The sequence below is a fragment of the Trichosurus vulpecula genome, chromosome 4 (assembly GCF_011100635.1).
Source record: "Trichosurus vulpecula isolate mTriVul1 chromosome 4, mTriVul1.pri, whole genome shotgun sequence".
Classification (NCBI taxonomy): Eukaryota; Metazoa; Chordata; class Mammalia; order Diprotodontia; family Phalangeridae; genus Trichosurus; species Trichosurus vulpecula.
Genome location: NC_050576.1, coordinates 132,803,442 through 132,822,023, shown reverse-complemented (window position 1 = coordinate 132,822,023; position 18,582 = coordinate 132,803,442). Strand labels below are relative to the sequence as shown.

At 35.0% G+C, this 18,582-nt stretch overlaps 1 protein-coding gene across 8 annotated transcripts in view; it reads left to right on the top strand.

Annotated features, from left to right (window-relative positions):
* The window catches only part of CDC42BPA (CDC42 binding protein kinase alpha), a 426,736-nt gene that overhangs the window by 215,204 nt on the left and 192,950 nt on the right, over window positions 1–18,582 (top strand). For all 8 annotated transcript variants that reach the window (XM_036754912.1, XM_036754907.1, XM_036754911.1 and 5 more), the window contains exon 6: window positions 15,581–15,674. In XM_036754912.1, coding sequence (XP_036610807.1) covers window positions 15,581–15,674 — 94 coding nt within the window. The remainder of the gene's footprint in view (window positions 1–15,580; window positions 15,675–18,582) is intronic.

The window sequence follows — 18,582 nt, the reverse complement described above, 5'->3', positions numbered from 1 at the left end:
TTTTTTACCTTCTGGGGTCAAACAAAACAAGTATAATCATTTATCTCTCATAGTAGCTAGATGGCTCAGTGGAGAGAGAGCTGTGCCTGAAGTCAAGGAAGAATTGAATTCAGATTTGGCCTTAGATACTTACTAGCTGTGTGACCTTTGACAAGTCATTTAACATCTGTTTGCTTCAGTATCCTCAACCGTAAGTGGAGACAATAACATCCCCTAGCTTACAGGATTATTGTGAAGATCAAATGAGATTATATTTGTAAAATGCTTAGTACAGTGCCTGGCACATAGTCAGTGCCATATAAACGGCTTATTCCATTTGCATTCAAATACTTAAAGTTAAAATAACCCTCTCCCACTCCCCAAGTCTTTTCCAAGACAAACATAACTACTTTCTTTAATTTTTCTATCTTCTTATGACATGGTTTTCAGTTCTTTCACTATCACCCATTCTAGATATGTTCCAGCTTGTCAGTATCCTCCAAAAATGTGACAACAGACATTAAGAAATTACATATATGAGACATTTAGAGAAATGTGGGAAGATTCATGTGAACTGATATAATAAATAATAAGCAGAACCAGAATAACAGTATATATAGCGTCAGAGCTACTCATGGATCTCTGGTCTCCTCAATTTAAGTATTCCTTGTAATGATGTGGATCATAGCCCATCCATGCCTGCCCATCCTGTAGACTCTTGTCCATGCCCTCCCATAAGCTTGCCACCAGGAGCTCACCTAAAATACTAGAGTGAGGGGTTGGGCTGGGGAGAATCATCCATACTTTCTCGTGACATTGCAAGGGTACTAGTAGAGGCAATGCATTAGCCACTTATCATGCCTTGCCCTCTCCATTTGACCATATATGATATTGATCAAACGTTTCTATAATGACATTATTATTCCAACGTTCTTTGAAGCTGCTTTATATGTTACAACCTGTTCATACCCATAGTCACCTCTCCATTGCTCTTTGTGTTGCTCATTTTCACATCTCCAGAGATTTTGTTCTTTATCTCACAGCTATGTAACACTACCAGCAGAATGTTGGTATTAACTAAGATGGACTTTGTTTTTGGAGAAGTTTTTGTATCATTAAAGGGGTTTTGCAGTTTTCTGAAGGCCATCCTTCTCTCTGTTTAATTCTGTGCCCAACTAGTACATTTGTACATGCTGCTAATACTATATAGCCTGTCCAACTGACTTTGTCATAATCTTGTTTTCTCTTTTGCCACGTCAGCCACCACCAAACGTTTGTTAAACATAATGAGCTAGGCATTGTGCTAAGCATTGAGGATACCAAAAAAAGTAAAAACAATCTCTACCCTCAGGGAGCTCACAAGCAGCTTTGTCTGTGCAAGTTAAGTGTGTACAAGAATGTATACATTTGAGGAAATCTCTGAGGGAAGATAGTAGTGTTGAGGTGGATGGGGAAAGGCTTCTAGCAGATGGTGTGATTAAGTCAGGGAAGCCAGAAGATGGAAAGGATAAAGGAGAGCATTTCAAACATGGAGGTCAGTGAAAAGGCAATATACTTGCCTCCATTATCAGTGATGGGTGTGCATATGACAAGGCAGAAATATCGTTAAAAAGGCTATCCAGTCTGGAAAAGCAGCAGACAGATCAAGAGTATAAATAAAGGCTGTGCTGGAAGTGACACAGGTGTGAGGGAACTGAGGGATTAATTAGTCAGGTGTCTGAAGAAGAGAAAAAAGCAAAAGTTTAAGAAAAATCTGGAACTGGCAGGCCATTTATCCAACCACTTCATTTTATAGATAAGAAAAATGAGAATCAGAGAAGTTAAGTGACTTGCCCAAGATTACACAGCAGATAACGAGCATTAGAGGCAGAATTGAACCCAGGTTCTGTATGCTTTCCTTGTCATAAAGTATTTATATGAATACTCTCTTCAGAAATTTTCCATGGTAAATAACATTCGTAAATTAAGCATGGTTCAGCGTAAAGTAGCTGTAATGTTCATAGCTTCTAGAAAACATTGTATTATACAGTTAGGGTTGAGCTAATGATTCTGAGCTCACATGGGAGTACTCAGGTAAAAAAAAATCAGTGGTACTTAGGGTCTACATAATAATGTAGTAATGCTTTGTAAATCTTAATGCTTTGTAAATCTTAAACCGCAGAGAAATGTGAATTGTTGTTTTTAATACTATGGGAGCTTCCTTTCTTAGCAGCTGGTTCTTGGGGGCTTTTAAACATGCAGCTAGTTGGGGATTTGCACTGTCCCATAATGTTGTAACTTTGCATTTTTGCGAGTTAGTTTTATTAAGATTGATTCAACAAAGCACTCAGAAGTGAATATTTCTAAAACTCAATATACCATAGATTATACATCTGGTTTTTTAAATGATTAAAATTCTTTTATTTTCTTTCATGAACTTAAACTGTAAAAGTGGACCTAATCCTGGATAATTGTGATTACCAAAGACTATAACTATACATAATAGTATGCTTTTTTTAATAAAGAAGATAAGGTGTCTCAGTATGCTAGAGCCTATTAGAGTAGGAATCCCAGTAGAATATGATGAATCTGGTTGACTGATACAAATCAAAGCCATTATATTTTTCAGACAATAGTCAGTAAATAGTAAGACTAAGCCTTTTTTATTGTTTATTTTCTCCTTTGCCTGTTAGCCACTGGGATGATTGTGTGTGTGTGTCTGTGTGTGTCTGTGTGTCTGTCTATGTCAATGTTGTATGAGTATGTTCACAGAAAAATAATTACTTATCATTAATAGACATCATTTTATAGGAAAAAGGACTTCCAAATTAACCTCTATACTTTTTAAAAATGAGTATTTGTTTTGAGTTTCACTTTTATTATGCCTTATTTATGATTTACTCTTGTTTCATTTTTAAAATACCAGATTATTGTTGTTTGGCATTTCAGTTTTTAAAATAACATTTGAAATATAATGCTAAAGAATCAAAAAAGCAGAATTTACTTACTTATTTGGCTCCTTAACTCTTTTACTGCTTTTGGTCTTCATTTTGTGGAAGTGCCTTTGAAGTTTTAAAATATGAACATTGATTAACATTGTATTGACTATGAAATTTAATATTTCCAAATTCTTTTTTATCTGAAAAGGAACTGAATTTGCACGGTTAATCCATTCATAATATTATCTGAGGGAAAACAGGCATTAAGTACTATTGACATAAATCATTCTAAATATTTTTAAAGCTATATAAAGAACAGTTTAATGATAAAATATAGGGTAACAGATTTGGAACTGAAAGGCAACTTAGAGGTTATCTATTCTAAACCTGTCATTTTACAGATGAGAAAAATTAGTTCTGGAGGGTCTTTGACTTGGCCAAGGTCAAAGGAAATCCAGCATTCCATTCTCCATCATTCTGCTCTCACCAGTCATCAAACAATAAATTACCAAGTGATATCAAGTAAATGACATTTATTCAAACATATGATCCATTTCATTCATGTCAGATTAATATGTAAAATGACCATGATTATCCTTGGAGAATTATTTAAGCAGAACTTAGTCTTTTCTGCTTGTTAGACCAAGTAGAAACAAAGTTTTTCTTCATACAGAATGTTTATTGGGATTGAGGTGGGTTATAAGGGAGAAGATTGCCTATTAATCACATATATTTGTGTAGTTCAGTTTATAGCTGTGTCAAGTTCTTATAATCTACTTCATTCTAAGTTGAAATATTTATAGATACCTGATATCTATATCTTGACCTTCTTAATACTGACCAAAAATAAGTCTCTTTTCCATAATTAGGGAAGGAAGTTATTCAAGGCAATTATATAGTAAGGTTGGAGATCCCTATGTTATTATCTAACTAGTTGGACCTTTAGTACTATGTTCTTGAAAATAACTGTGATCCAAATATATGTTTACTTTCTGAGAGAAAAGGGCCAAAGCAGACGTAATTATTAGACTGAATGGACCATAAATATGAGTTTTTATATGCTGTTTTAAAGTTTTATAACTAAGTAATTAGATGTGCACAAAAATGGCAAAACAATATTGTACATTCTGCAAGTCATTCCCCAATTGATAAATGGTGAAAGGATATGAATCCGGAATTTTCAGATGAAGAATTTAAATCTGTCTATAGTCATATGAAAAATTGCTCTGAATCACTATAGATTTGAGAAATCCAAATTAAAACAGCTCTGTGGTACCACCTCATACCTATCAAATTGGCAAATATAACGAAGCAGGAAAATGACAAATGTTGGAGAAGATGTGGGAAAATTGGAACGCTAATGCATTGTTGGTGGAGTTGTGAACTGAACCAACCATTCTGGAGAGTAATTTGGAACTACGTCCAAAGGGCTATAAAACTGTGCCCACCCTTTGATCTAGTAATACAGCTACTAGGTCTGTATCCCAAAGAGATCATGAAAAAGGGAAAAGGACCCCCACGTACAGAAACGTTTATAGCAGCTCTTTTTTGTGGTGACCAAGAATTGGAAATTAAGGGGCTGCCCATTAATTGGGGAATGGCTGAACAAGTTGTGGTATATGAATGTAATGGAGTACTACTGTGCACTAAGAAATGATGAGCAGGCAGATTTCAGAAAAACCTGGAAAAACTTACATCAACTGATGCTGTGTGAAGTGAGCAGAACCAGGAGAACATTGTACACAGTAACAGCAACACTGTGCAATGACCAACTATGATGGACTTAACTCTTCTCAACAATGCAATAATCTAAGACAATTCCAAAAGGCTCATGATGGAAAATGCTGTCCGTATCTAGAGGAGGAACTATGGAGTCTGAATGCAGATTGAAATATAGTAGTTTCTCTTTTTTTGTTTTTTGTTTTCTTCCTTCTCATGGTTTTCCCTTTTGTTCTGATTATTCTTTCCCTACATGATTAATGTGGAATATTATCAACATATACAGCAATATTGTAGACCCAGAAACACAATGTAACTATTAAAAAGTTTTTAAAAGCCTTTTATTTTTATGTCACAGTAATTTCCAGATATACTGCATCAGTCTTCATCTTTTACAACTAGAGTAAAGTAAAAAATAAAGATTATTAACAGAATGATTATCTCTGACAGTATATGCAACATTCAGTTCTTGTAATACCTTCCCCTGTGCTGAGAGGAGAGAGGAATGTTTTGTTATCTGCTTTCCAGAAGTATTACTCGTTTGTTACTCAAAATTTGGCTTCTGTTTGCTGATCTTTTCATAAACATTAGCAGTCAATATGTGGGTTTTTTCTTCTTATTTATTTAAAGCATTTGATGACTGACATTAATTGTAGTCACTCCCCAATTATGGGTAGCCTCTTGCTTTTTAATTTGATGCCATAAAGGAGCTACTGTGAATATTTTGACATAAACATTAAAACTTTTTTTTGGAGGGGGTTAGGCAGGGCAATTGGGGTTAAGTGACTTGCCCAGGGTCACCCAGCTAGTAAATGTGTCAAGTGTCTGAGACCGGATTTCAACTCAGGTCCTCCTGACTGGTGCTCTACTCACTGCGCCACCTAGCTGCCCCAAACATTAAAACTTTTAAAAACTTCCTTGAGATCAATAGAATGACCAAAATAAATGACCAGAAAAAGTGGCATGAACAGCTTAGTCTTATTTCTTATATAATTACTAATTGCTATCCACAATAATTGAATAAATTTGTTGCTTTATTAATAACACATTCATGTGCCATTCTTCTCATATCTTTTCTTTGGCACCAAGTTTTTAAATTGTAACAGCATTCAGATTTCATGGTTTAATTGTAGTTGTTTTCCATTAACATTGTTTTCCTGGTATACTTCACTGCGTATGTCCTTCTATGCTTCTTAGTATTCATACCATGTTCATTGTTTTTATAGCATGGTAGTATACCATTACGTATGTATACCATAATATTTAGCCATTCCCTAACTGGTGAACATCTAATCTCTATCCAGTCTTTTGCTACCATAAAAAGGCAGTCATTTTATTAGTAATAAAAAGCAGGCTTTTATTATTAAAGAAGAGAGACTCTGCTGAGAGAGAGCAATGCTTACCAGCCTGTGCATTGCTCTTTAGTGATTAACACACGTTTTTGTAACTTCTCCAGTTTAGCACTACAAGGTCCGACGTAGCTCATCAGCTTGTCTGACTTAGTTGCCATACAGATATTAAAGCACCATATAAACACGATATATAAACATAAAAGCATATAAATCCTATCTTTTTGGAGGCCATGAAAGAGCATTTCATATGATGGATAGTGTTTCATGCAAGAGAGCAGCATCCTATTAGTACAGCTCTTATTTTTGGTGATTGAAGTTCTTTATTGAGTACTGCATAGTGTGAAAGTTGGACGACTTGTAGGAGCAAAAGCAAAAGGGGATGTGGTTAGCTGGGGGCTTACCTGTCAGAGGCATAGACAATGTGGAGCAGTGGAGAGGATTTTCTGGAGGACCTAGATGGTTGTCAGAGGAGTCCACTGGTCTGGTCTGGATGAAGTACTGCAAGAGGATTCTAGGGAATATAATTTATACTAGACCAGAGGGCAGCATTTATGGACCTAGATACGGACTCCTGGGAAGAATCTAAGAGGAGCCTGAATTTAATATTCATTCATTCATTTTGCCTAGCCTTGGCTTAAGATATTAGTTTTTTTGTTTGGCTGCTTCTGAGACAAAGAGGGTGCCCTGGGGGCAAAATAGGCTGGGGAGGCCTTTGGAACTACTCTGTTAGGGGAGTTTCTTCTGTCTTTGTCTTAACACTGCTAGGCCTCCATCAGTTGTGATCTGTGTCACTGAAGGTTACAGCCGAGTCTCCATGGGACCAAAGATCCATTGGAGTATTTGAGAATTTTATTGATTTCTTGTTTTGGTGTTATCTACATTTACCAATTTTTCCTTCCCCTTCCTCCTCCTAGAGAGCTATCCTTTATAACAAACGGTCAAAAAAAGAAAAGAAAAAAAAAGAGAGTTCAATAAAATTAATAAACACATCAAAAAAGTTCAGTATTTTCTGAATTGTTCCACGCATTTAGTCCCACACCTCTACAAAGAAAGAAGGGAGGTGCCTTCTGCTACCTCTTTTGAATGACCAGTCTTGGTCATTATAATTACACAGCATTTAGCTGAAATGTTTTTTTGTTATTATTATTTCTTTCTGTTTACATTGTGTGTATTGTTTTCCTGGTTCTACTTACTGCAATTTTCTTCACTTGGTGAAAATTCCCATGCTTCTCTGTTTTATTTTTGTGTGTGTGTAGGATGGAATAAATTCTATCTATCATCCCTGCTCTTACTTAGCTTTAAATTTTCCCTGCCTACTAGTTCCTACTGTCTCCAAACATAGCGGTGTCCTCTCCATCCTCACAAAACCTTCATTTCATCCATTTCTCCCTGCTAGCCATCATCATTTCTTTATTCCTTTCTATAATAGGTACTTCTACTTCCCTTCCTCTTTTTTTTTTAACTTTTTGCAGTCTGGCTTCTAATTTTTATCTCTCAACTGAAACTTCTCTTTCCAAAGTTGCTAATCTCTTAATTGCCAAATCTTAACATCCTTCTTAACTTCTCAGCAGCCTTTGACACTTTCATGTTACCATCTTCTCCTTGATACTCTCTTCTTGCTAGGTTTTCCTGATACTACTCTTTCCTGTTTCTCTTCCCTCTCTGATTGCTCCTTAGTTTTCTCTGCTGGATCTTTATCCAGGCCGTGCCCAGTGTTCCCTTGGGTTTGGTCTGGGGCTGTCTTCTCTTCTCCCTATTTCACTTGGTGATCTCATCTGCTCCCATGAATTCAACTATAATCTTAATGCAAATGATTCTCAGATCTGTTTATTCATTCTTAACCTCTTTAATGTCATATCTCCAGTGACTTCTTGGATTTCTTGAACTTGATGTTTCATACATATATCTTAAAACTGGCATGTCCCAAATTGAACACATTATTTTTCTCCCCCTCCCCCACTTCCCTATTACTGTTGATGGTATGTACCACCATTCTTCCAGGTGCCCAGAATCACAACCTACATGTCATCCTTGGAACTCTCTTCCTTCGTATCCAATCTGTTGCCAAGCTTGTCATTCTTACTTTCATAGCATCTTTTTTTTTCATAGCATCTTTAGTGTACATCATCTTCTCTCCTTTATCATTGCCCACCCTGGTGCAGGCCCTCATCACCTCAAGCCTAGACTATTGCAGTAGGCTGCTGGTTGTTCTCCCTATGATAAGTCCCACCCCTGTTCCTCATTCTAGTTCATCAGCTCTCAATTTGAGCTTCTTATATCGACCACATATATTACTTCTTAAAGTGACTATATTACCTTCCCATTCAAATTCCAATCATTTCCACAATCCAATATAAAAATACTCTATGTATTATTCAAAGCTTGTCATAACCTGCACAACCCCCACCTTTCCAGGTGATCCATTGACCATAGCCTCCTTCCTGTTCCTTGAACAAGAAATTTTATTTCCTGATCAAGCCTCTTCAGTGACTTTCCCCATATCTAGAATACTTTCCCTCATTAATTCTGCCTCCTGGCTTCCTTCAACTCTTAACTAAAATCATACATTCTGCAAGAAATCTTAATCTTAGTGCTTTTCCTCTGAGATTATCTCCAATTTATCCTGTACGTATCTTATTTGTACATAATTGTTTGTATGTGGTCTCCTCATTAGACTGGGAGCTCCTTAAGAGCAGGGACTGTCTTGCATTTCTTTGTTTTTGTAGCACTTAGCACAGTGTCTGACAGATAGTAAGCACTTAGTAAATGTTTATGGACAACACTGGAAAGGTTAGTGGAAGAGAGGAATAGGATAAATGAGATTATATCTATCTGAGCTTCATTGAAATGAAAAAAAAAAATTGAGTACCAAAGTTGGAAGTGACACAACTACTTACATTTTGATATACATTTTGAAAGTTTCTAAAAATTTCTATATGCCTTAATTTAGAGATTCCAATTTTAGACATATATCTCAGAGAGATTAGAGGAAGGTCCAATATGTACTGGAATATTTATAGAAGTATTTTCTATTGTAGCGAAGAACTGGAAACAATTTGGGAATGGCTAAACAAGTTGTGGTACATAATGTAATAGAATTTCTTTGCTATAAAAATAATGGTGCTGTCCATCTCCAAATAGAGAGATGATGAATTCAGAATGCAGAGTGAAGTATATTTTTTATATAGCCAGTATGGGAATTTTTTTGTTGGACAATATATTTTTGTGACAGGTTTTGTTTTTCTCACCTTTTCAATGGGTAAGGCAAAGGAGGTAGGAGGGGGAGAATTTAGAACTGAAAATAAAATTGATTTTTAAAAAGATAAGTATGAAGAATATAGGAAGATATAAAAACTTATATGAACTGATAGTGAAGTAAGCAGAAAATATTCACAATGTCCATAACAATGTAAATGGAAGCAACAACAAAAGTCAAAAATGAATACTGTAATTATAACGAGCAAGCTTGACAGTGAAGAAGAAATAGAAAACATTCCACCTTCTCCATTTTGAAAAGGTGGAGGCTATGGCTATGGGACACTGTACATGCTGCCAGACTTAATTGCTGTCTTGGTCAATTTTGCCAAATTATTTTTTCCCTTTTTTATTTATTGTTATAAGTGATGGCTGAGAGAGAGTGAGAGAGAGAGAGAGAGAGAGAGAGAGAGAGAGAGAGAGAGAGACTGAGAAATAAAAGTGACCTACAAATAAGTGGATAATTTTTAAAAGTACCTTTTTCATAATAACATTAAAAGTTAGGTAGCATATTATTATCTCCATTTTACAAATGAGGAAACAAAATTTAGAGAATTAAGATGATTTGTCAATGCTTACAACAAGCTTTGTGGCCAATATTCAAACACTGATCTTCAGACTTTACATCTAGGGCAACCTATAATTAATCTGGAATTTATTCAGTGACATTCTTCACATGTCCTCCATTATGTGTATGAATATTTCTGCTGATGGCAAATGCATTCTCTTATGAGAAAGTCTTTGTGAGTTCTACTTAGAGCAGCTCTGGTTATAAAATTTTCCCTTAAATTGTGCCAAATCTTTCTACAGCTGTTACTTACATAATAGAAAAATAGTTGTTCCCTCAGTACAGCAGTATTGTGACCTCCCTTATTTAAGTTACTGTGCTATCCTTAATGTAGTATAAGATTACAGTGGCTTTCTCTTCAGTGTGTTGGTATCCTCTCCAAGTCAAAGAAATCTGAAGTTATTTTCTTGTTATTAGTTATCTTATTAATATAGTAATATTAATTTCCTTTTAACTTCTCACTGCCTTTAACAGAGGCTTATAGACCTTTTTGGGGGAGGGGGCATCAGGTAGTAAAGTCTGGCTGCCACAGACCTAAATTTTTCCCATTTACTCTTTTGTTGTACTTGTACTGATAATTTTTTAAAGTTTAGAATTACTGAATTATATGAAACCATTCCATTCTTTGTAATAATATTGTGACTCATTTCCTTTTAAAAATCTGAAAAATCCATGGAACAGGAAGCTTATATAGATTCTCAGTCTACAGTCGCACAGATCTGAATATGTCACAAGTGCTAGGATCAATTTAGTAGCCCAATAATGGTTTGCTTGGTATTTTTTAGGAAAAAATTTTCTGTTAGTGGAATGTGTGAAAAAAAATTGTCATCAGAAAGTAATAACTTATAATTTCCCCCTAATCAGGTAGTAACTTTTACCTTAAACAAATCCTTCTAAAATAAATATTTAATTTTTTTTTAATAAATCTCTAGAACTCTATTGAGATCTACAAAATGTAAGTGGTAGTTAGGTAGATTGGCTGTTAAATTGAGTTCCTTACTTCAAACAGCATAAAACTTATTGTTTACAAATGATTGAAAAAACTCCATTAATCTTTTAAACTCAAACCTATGCATAGTCTAGCTCCCCCTGTAATACCTCTTAAAGAATGACCTTCAGTATTTATCTGCCACTCCTATGACTTCTTCTGTTTCTCTCTTTATCTTCTGAATTAATCATTCACCAAGCATGTAGGAAAAAACTGTCCCATAATCCAACCTGTCATTGTCTTATCCTTATCTTCCTCAAGTCTCACCCCAGCCCTGCTTCCTATGACCACTCTTTGAAATTCTTGTTTCATAGTAAACAAACTTTCCTTCCTGTTCCACATTGGTCCTGGAGAAGAGTACTCTTTGCTCCTTACTCCTACTTTCAGACTTCTGCCTTTATATTGATCACTCTACTGTTCTACTAAATCAGAATTTTTCATCCAATTGAAATCATAGTAGCTATTGTATCTATGGCGGCTCCCTGCGCCCCACTTTTCTCTTTTTGAGCTCAGCTTCTGGATCACTGTCTTCCTCTCCTCCTCAACTCCCCAGATGTTAGGGAACTTCATTATTAATAATAATGCTCCCTTACCTTCCTATCCACTCAGTTCCTCAGCTCTCTTTAATCCTGTGACCTATTCCTTCACTGTACCTTTGCCATACATAGAGATGATCAAACATTGGCTCTCCCATTTACCCTCCCCGCACCCCAAATATTCTAAGGTATCTAATCAAGCAATTCTTGATTAGAAATCTTTACTTTGTTCAGTCCATAACCTATCATTCTACCCAGGGAGATGCTGTTAAGTGTTTAACAGTATCTGAAAACAAAAAATGTGCACATGATACACTTTTATGTTTAACATTTCCTTCATCATTTTCTTAAGTCTAGACAATCAACAAAACAATAAGCCCTGGTTTATAGCTTCATCACTTTCTGAGATGTAAATGCTCATCCTGAAAATTTAACACTTGAACCACATGACTGTTCATGTTCATGCTGACTCTACCATTTCCTTCCTTGATTCCCTCTCTCTTTATGCTTTAGCCCTTCTAAAGCTATTCTTTGCTCTCATCAGAACCTCCAGTCCCTCCACTCCTTTGAACTTTCTCGGGCCATTGCCCTCTGCTGAATTCACTTTACTTCATGTCATTTTGACCCTATTGATACCCATTTCAACTCTGCATTGTCCTCTGCTCTCAAATTCCTTACCTACTTGTCCTTTTGACTCTTATCTCTTATCATTATTACTCTACCCAAACAACTCCTCCACTTCTAGTCACTTTCAGCTGAATGGGAGACAGAAGTCGATGTTGACCAAGGACATTAAAAATTTCCTATTATCCCAAAAGACTCTCACTGCAGCAGGGCAATCTGTTTATTTCTCCATAATTGATTCCCTACATTACTGCTCACAGAAGGTATTCTTAATCTTTCTTCCCTCCTCAAGCCTTCGACTATCTTTCCATTCGTATTGGATATTATTCCTCCTGCATTCAGCAGTCCAGCCAAACTAGTTTTCTCTAACATCCTCATTCACAACATCTCATCTTCTATTGCCATGCTTTTGCATTGGTCATCTCTCTTTCCCTCTTGTATGGATTGTACTTGCTCCTTGCCTGTGCCTCATAAAGTGCTCCCTCAAAACTCCATTCAAACACTAGCATCTGTGTGGATGGATCCTCCTTGTTCCCTCAGCTGCTATGTCTCTCCTTCACAAACTCTCTTGTAGTTTATCATTTTGTATTTCTTTTCTTTATGTAGGGTACCCTAAAAGTCTCAGTGCCGTTTCAAGCTCTTATATCTTAAAATTGCATGGAGATTTTGGGAATACCCTGTAATTATCATGTGTGTGTGTTTGTGTCTTCTCCATTTTAGGGAATGAATATTTGATTAACAATATAACCTCCACTAAATCATCATAACGAATGCAATGATGGTCAGATTTATGTTAATTGTGCATAGAGCTAGGGAATTTAAAATATTAGTACTACTAATTAATCAATAGTGTTGAACTTGTAGTCAGGAATTTTTCAGTTTGAATCATCAGCTAGCTAAGTGACCATGGTCAAGCCAATCAACTTGTAAGTGTAATAGTACAAGCAAGAAATGATGAAAGCTAAGCCAGGGTAATGGCCTTATGAGTGGTGAAAGAAGGGATCCTGTGAGAGAAGTAATATTGCAGAAGTAGGATCAGTAAGACTTGCTGGTGATTAGATATAGCAGGATGAGGAAGAAGGAAGAGTCAACATTGACTTCTGCAATAGAGATTATTTCATTCTTTGACGTTGTATCCCCAGTGCCTGGCGTGGTGGCTGGCACATGGTAGGTATTTAATAAATTCTTGTTAATTGATTGAATCACAGATAGTTGAAAAGTTTCTGGTGGTCTTTGGAATTTCTCTGTTGTCACTGAGAGGATGAATACAGCTCCTACAAAATTTGAGGTCCATTGCCAAGAAAGGATAGTATTGCCTTTATAGGACCATATATGCATGTGGTCTGCGTGTGTGTGTATATGTATGCATATATTAATATATTGTATGATCCATTGTATTTTATGATCGATTTGTATGATCCATTAATCAGCATGCTTTTTTGAGTCTGTAGCATAGTAGGTATTTAATAAATCAAATTCAGTGTAGTACAGTATTGCTCATTTTATAGATTTAAAAAAGTGAATCCTACAGAGATTGGGTAATTCATCCCAGATCATTTAGCTTATTAGTGGTAGAATTAAAACTAGAATGTGTTCATATATGTTCATGTGTTGTATATTACGTGGTCGGGATTTGAACCTAGGTCCTCTGTTTGCCTTTCCAATTGCAACAAGCCAAATCATATTCATTGGAATATTAGAGTATTGGTCACATTGTAGCCTTGAGATTTGATCTTTTTATTATAGTTATTGTAATGATATTTTGTGTAATTGAATTTTAGCAAATTTTATCCCTTCAAAAGATTTCAGTTTTCATTAAACTTTAGAGGTATTTAGATCAGGCTGTTGCATTAAAAATATAAAGCATAACAGACTCCTTTCTCTTAATTAAACTTTTCTGAATGGTTACTTTGCTTCTCTGTAATCACTTCTGTTGTTGCTGTAATCACTTTCCAAAGTAAATAAAGGCTTTGGTTGAGCTGTGAAACAGCAGTTGTCTAGCTTTCAGATTAGACATGTTATGTAGGGGGAAGAGTAGAACAGTATTAGCTGACAGATTAACACGATGCTTTTAGGAACTGCTCACCTCCCTCAAAGTAACACTCTTTCTCTCTAGTAGGACCTATCTAGTGGAGATCAGATATATCATAGAGACTCACAGTAATATGGTTATTGTCTTTCTCCGTGTTGCCCACAGTGTTTGGCAGTTTTACTATAAAACAATTGAACGGAAAAGGCTTTTATTTCTCTGCTTTCAAAAGAAATGAGTATGGTTTAGATAAGTTTAATCTTTTTACTTTTTTTTTAAGGCTTGCCTGAAAAATAGCTTGTGGTGTGAAAACAAATACCCTTTTTATTTTTGTGCTTTTTGAGGTCTCTTTTATTTCATGTCTTAAAGTATCATTTTACTAGCATGAGATTTATCTTTTGTAGACACTTTTATTATAATAAAATCCTGCCATGCTATCTAACTCATTACTGAGATTTTAATTTACTACACTTAATAATTTCCTCTGAAAATTCCAAATCTGGAGCTTCCCAAAAATTTGTGACATATTGATATATGGTTTGGAAAACAAGGTGGTTTGATCATGTAATGAGAGCAAAAGAAAAGAGATTATAGCTCAGATGGTACATTTGTATTTATGTAAATGTAGAGAAAAATACTCTACACATTAGGTGGACCCCCTCGTGAGGGATTTATGGGAAGGAGAGATGAACAAGAGTTGCACAAGGCGAAAGGTATGGTTGAATTACCATCTGTACTGTTGGAAGGAGTGAGATCATGGAGTCAACTGCTGTTCACAGCTCATCCAGAGCCTTCATTAACTTTGGAACGTTGTGGTGGCACCAGCAGAGGCAAAGTAACCATTCTGAAGAGATGAGTGCATGGGAGTTATAGTAGCATGGATTGTATTGTTTTGTTCTGAAGCCATTTTTTTGTGGTAAAATGGAAGATCTTTTTTAAGCAAAATGAGAGAAGTAATCTGTTTTATTAGTGCCCATGAAAACTCCAAACATACACTGAAGCACGGTCTTACCTTCTTGCTGTACCTTTGCAATATGTAAAGAATTACCATTATTTTTTTTAAAAAATGTGTAATAAATGTGGGCATAACATAGTTCTAAATTTGGTGAAAATGGTCCTAACATCAGTATGAAGGGAATGTGAGCTAGAAATTACCATAATTTATCTCATATAGAGATTATTCTTACCCTCATGCTTAAAATACCTCATGTATTTACATATTTAGAATTGCCACCAGAAACTCATGAAAAGGTATAAAATAACACTTTTTAATGTCCTAGATTTAGCAACATAAAGAAATATGCAAATATAGAATTACTACACTTTTCTTCAGCTTTTGGTAGCCATACAAAAGGCTGCTGCTTATCAAAGGTAGATGGGAGAACTCTGGTCAAACAGATTATCCTATATTCCTGGTCCATAAGAGAGCCAGGAATATATTATTTTCTCGTTGGGAAAAGAATGATTTCAGCTGACAAGTAACTAAGTAATATACTTAGTAAGTCCAGAAATCCTTTAGAAAGGAAAAGAAGCAGTTAGAGAATAATCTTATTAGATGACATCTTACATTTATTTTTCCCCATCTAAAGCTTTAATGTATTTCTTTTTGCAGGGATATTAAGCCTGATAATATTCTGATGGATGTGAATGGTCACATTCGGTTAGCGGATTTTGGTTCTTGCTTGAAACTCATGGAAGATGGAACAGTATGTATATTTGGAAAAAATTCATCTCAACAAATTTCCATTGAAACCTTTTTTCTTTACCCATGTGCTTTATAAATCCTTTCTGGAAACTATTTTTTTATTATAGAGTTTACCTATAAAGTCATTTTTCTAAATTTTTTTAAACTTAATAGTCACTTTCAAAATAAAACCAACAGTCAGGAATGAAATCAAACATGTAAGAAAAACTCACAACTTTTGTTCATTACAAAAAAAATTATATAAATTTGAACAAAGGAATTCTTTTTTGCTTTTATACCTTCTTTTTATTTCCCCTTTTCCTATGTCTTTGGGAGATAATATAAATTTTCTTATAGTCATAATCAATGTGATGTATTTTCCTATTTTGTTTTCTCTATATTTCTATGGTCTTTCTATGTTTCTTGTAATTCTCATATTTGTCATTTTGTAGTGTCCTTAATTCCATCATGGAGGCAATATGGCATAGTGATAGAGAACTACTCTTGGAGCCAAGAAGATCTGGTTCAAGTCTCACCTCATGTGGCCCTGTCACATACTGGTTGTGTGTCCCTAGGCAGATTCCTTTATTTCTCATTGGTCTAGGGTAGAAGTGTCAAACACTCTACATGCAGCTCACCAACATTCCTGAGTTGTGGAATCCTGAACCAAATTAAAATGTGGTTCTTAACCAGTTTTAATGTGTTGCTATATCACTAAAAAAATGTGTGTGTATATATATGTACATATATATATACACATATACACATACATACATATATATATATATATATGTGTGTATATATATATATATATATATGTTTGGTTTTTCTAAATCAATATGCAGCCCTCAGGGATCTTGATCTGTGTTTTAGTGGACCCCGTTCCTGTTTGATTTTGATATCACTGTTGCACATCAGGTGTTGAATCCGCATTAATAAAAAGATTTTCCTCACTAGAGATTTTTTTTATACCAGTAAAATTCTGGTCCAGTACCTGTCCCTATCCCTAGTATTCATTTTTGTTGACATACAGAGTTTGTTCAGCCATTTCCCAATTGCTTTATATATAACTTATTTCCATTTGACTTTAATTAATAGAAAGTGTTTGGGGTATTTTTTTGTATAGATGGGTCTCTTTCTTTTTAATAATGTCCTAGGCTATGGTCCTAGTAATTGAAATACTGGATCAAAGGCATGTAATGTTGAAATTCTTATTTTCAAAGTTGATTTCCTAAAACATCACACCAGTTTTTACCTCTTTAAGGAGTATGATGGCTTACCTTTTCCCTCATATTCCCCATGTATTGAGTTTTATCATTTTAAATGATCATTGTCATTTTGTTGGACGTACGACAGTATCCCAGTTGTTCAGATTCTCATTTTATTGATTTAGCGTTTGAACAGTATTTCAGATGATTATTACCAATTAACCTATCTTCCGTTTAGAAATGAGTATCTTTGGGCTATTTATTCACTGAGGCATGTATAGTATGGATTCAAGTGTTATATCACAAAATCCAAATTTCAGAAACTGAATAGAACCAATACCTGAACAAAAAAGCTTCAGGATCCCTAACAATGGTCACCTAGCCTTTTTTTAAATTTTGATGAAGGAGAATCCACTATTTCCTGTGGCAACTCATTTCATTTTTAATGGCTCTAATGATTAGGAAATTGTTCCTTAAATTTATATCTCTACAACTTCTGTCCACTTTTCCTAGTTAGATGCTTTGGGGCCAATTAGAAAAAGTTTAATCCATTCATATTGACTATCTAATCTTAAAGGTAAATTGTTGGTAATTTGATTTATTTGGTAAATAAATCTATAAATAGTATTGACATTTTTTACTATGTTGCTTCAACCTAGTCATTTACATTGGATAAGTCATTACTTATTAGTTCTTCCTTTAGTTGTTTCTATGTGTATATTGGTGGGTTAATGGCCAAAGATTTTTTAGATATTTTGTTGTTGTAATTGGCATTTCTTTATATTTCTCATGATGTCTCTTGGAGACCTCGTGAAATCAATCATCTTTCATCTTTTCGTTTTCACTCCCTAGGTTTATTTACAGTTTAGGCATTTATGTTATGCAGCAGATTTTTTATTTATTCATTCTCTCATGTTCTTTTATTGAATTGTTTAATTCATTCATACTTGAAGCCAGGATTGCTAGACATTTCCTCTATTTCTTCGGTCTTAATTTTTTTCAACTAACAACATTTTATTTTCTCTTCCATCCCTTCCTCTCTTTCTCCCCCACTTCTACCATGGGAAAGGAAAAACAAAATCATCATATATAGAAAAATATGCGTAATAAAGGAAAACAAATTCCCATACAGGCCCAGTCCAAAAATATGTTTCATTCTACATCTCTATTATGTCTCTGTCTGGAGATGGGTACCATTTTTCATCATTGGACCTTTGAAATCATAGTTGCTGATTGCATTGATCAAAGTTCTTAAAGTCTTTCTTTCAAAGTTGTTTGTCATTACAGAGTTGTATATTTTTTTCCTTATTCTGCTTATCTCACTCTTCATCAGTTCCTACACATCTTCCTAGTTTTCTCTGAAGTCATCCTTTGTCAATTCTTACAACACACTCATATTTCATTACATTTAAATATCGTAATTCAATAAGTCATTCCTCAGTAGATTGGAGCTCCTGGGTACTTCTTTAGTTTTCCATTTCTTTGCTCTTAGAAAGAGAGCTGCAATAAATGTTCTTATACTTTTGAGTCCTTTTCTTCTTTCTTTGCTGTCTTTAGCAAATCCTAATAGTGAACTATCTAAGCCAAAAGGATATGCACAATTTAGTAACTTCAGGGATGTGATTCCAAATTCCTTTCCAGAATAGCAGGAACAATGTACAACTCCACTAAAAGTGCATCATTGTGCCTGTTTTTCCATAGCCTTTCCAGCATTTATCATTT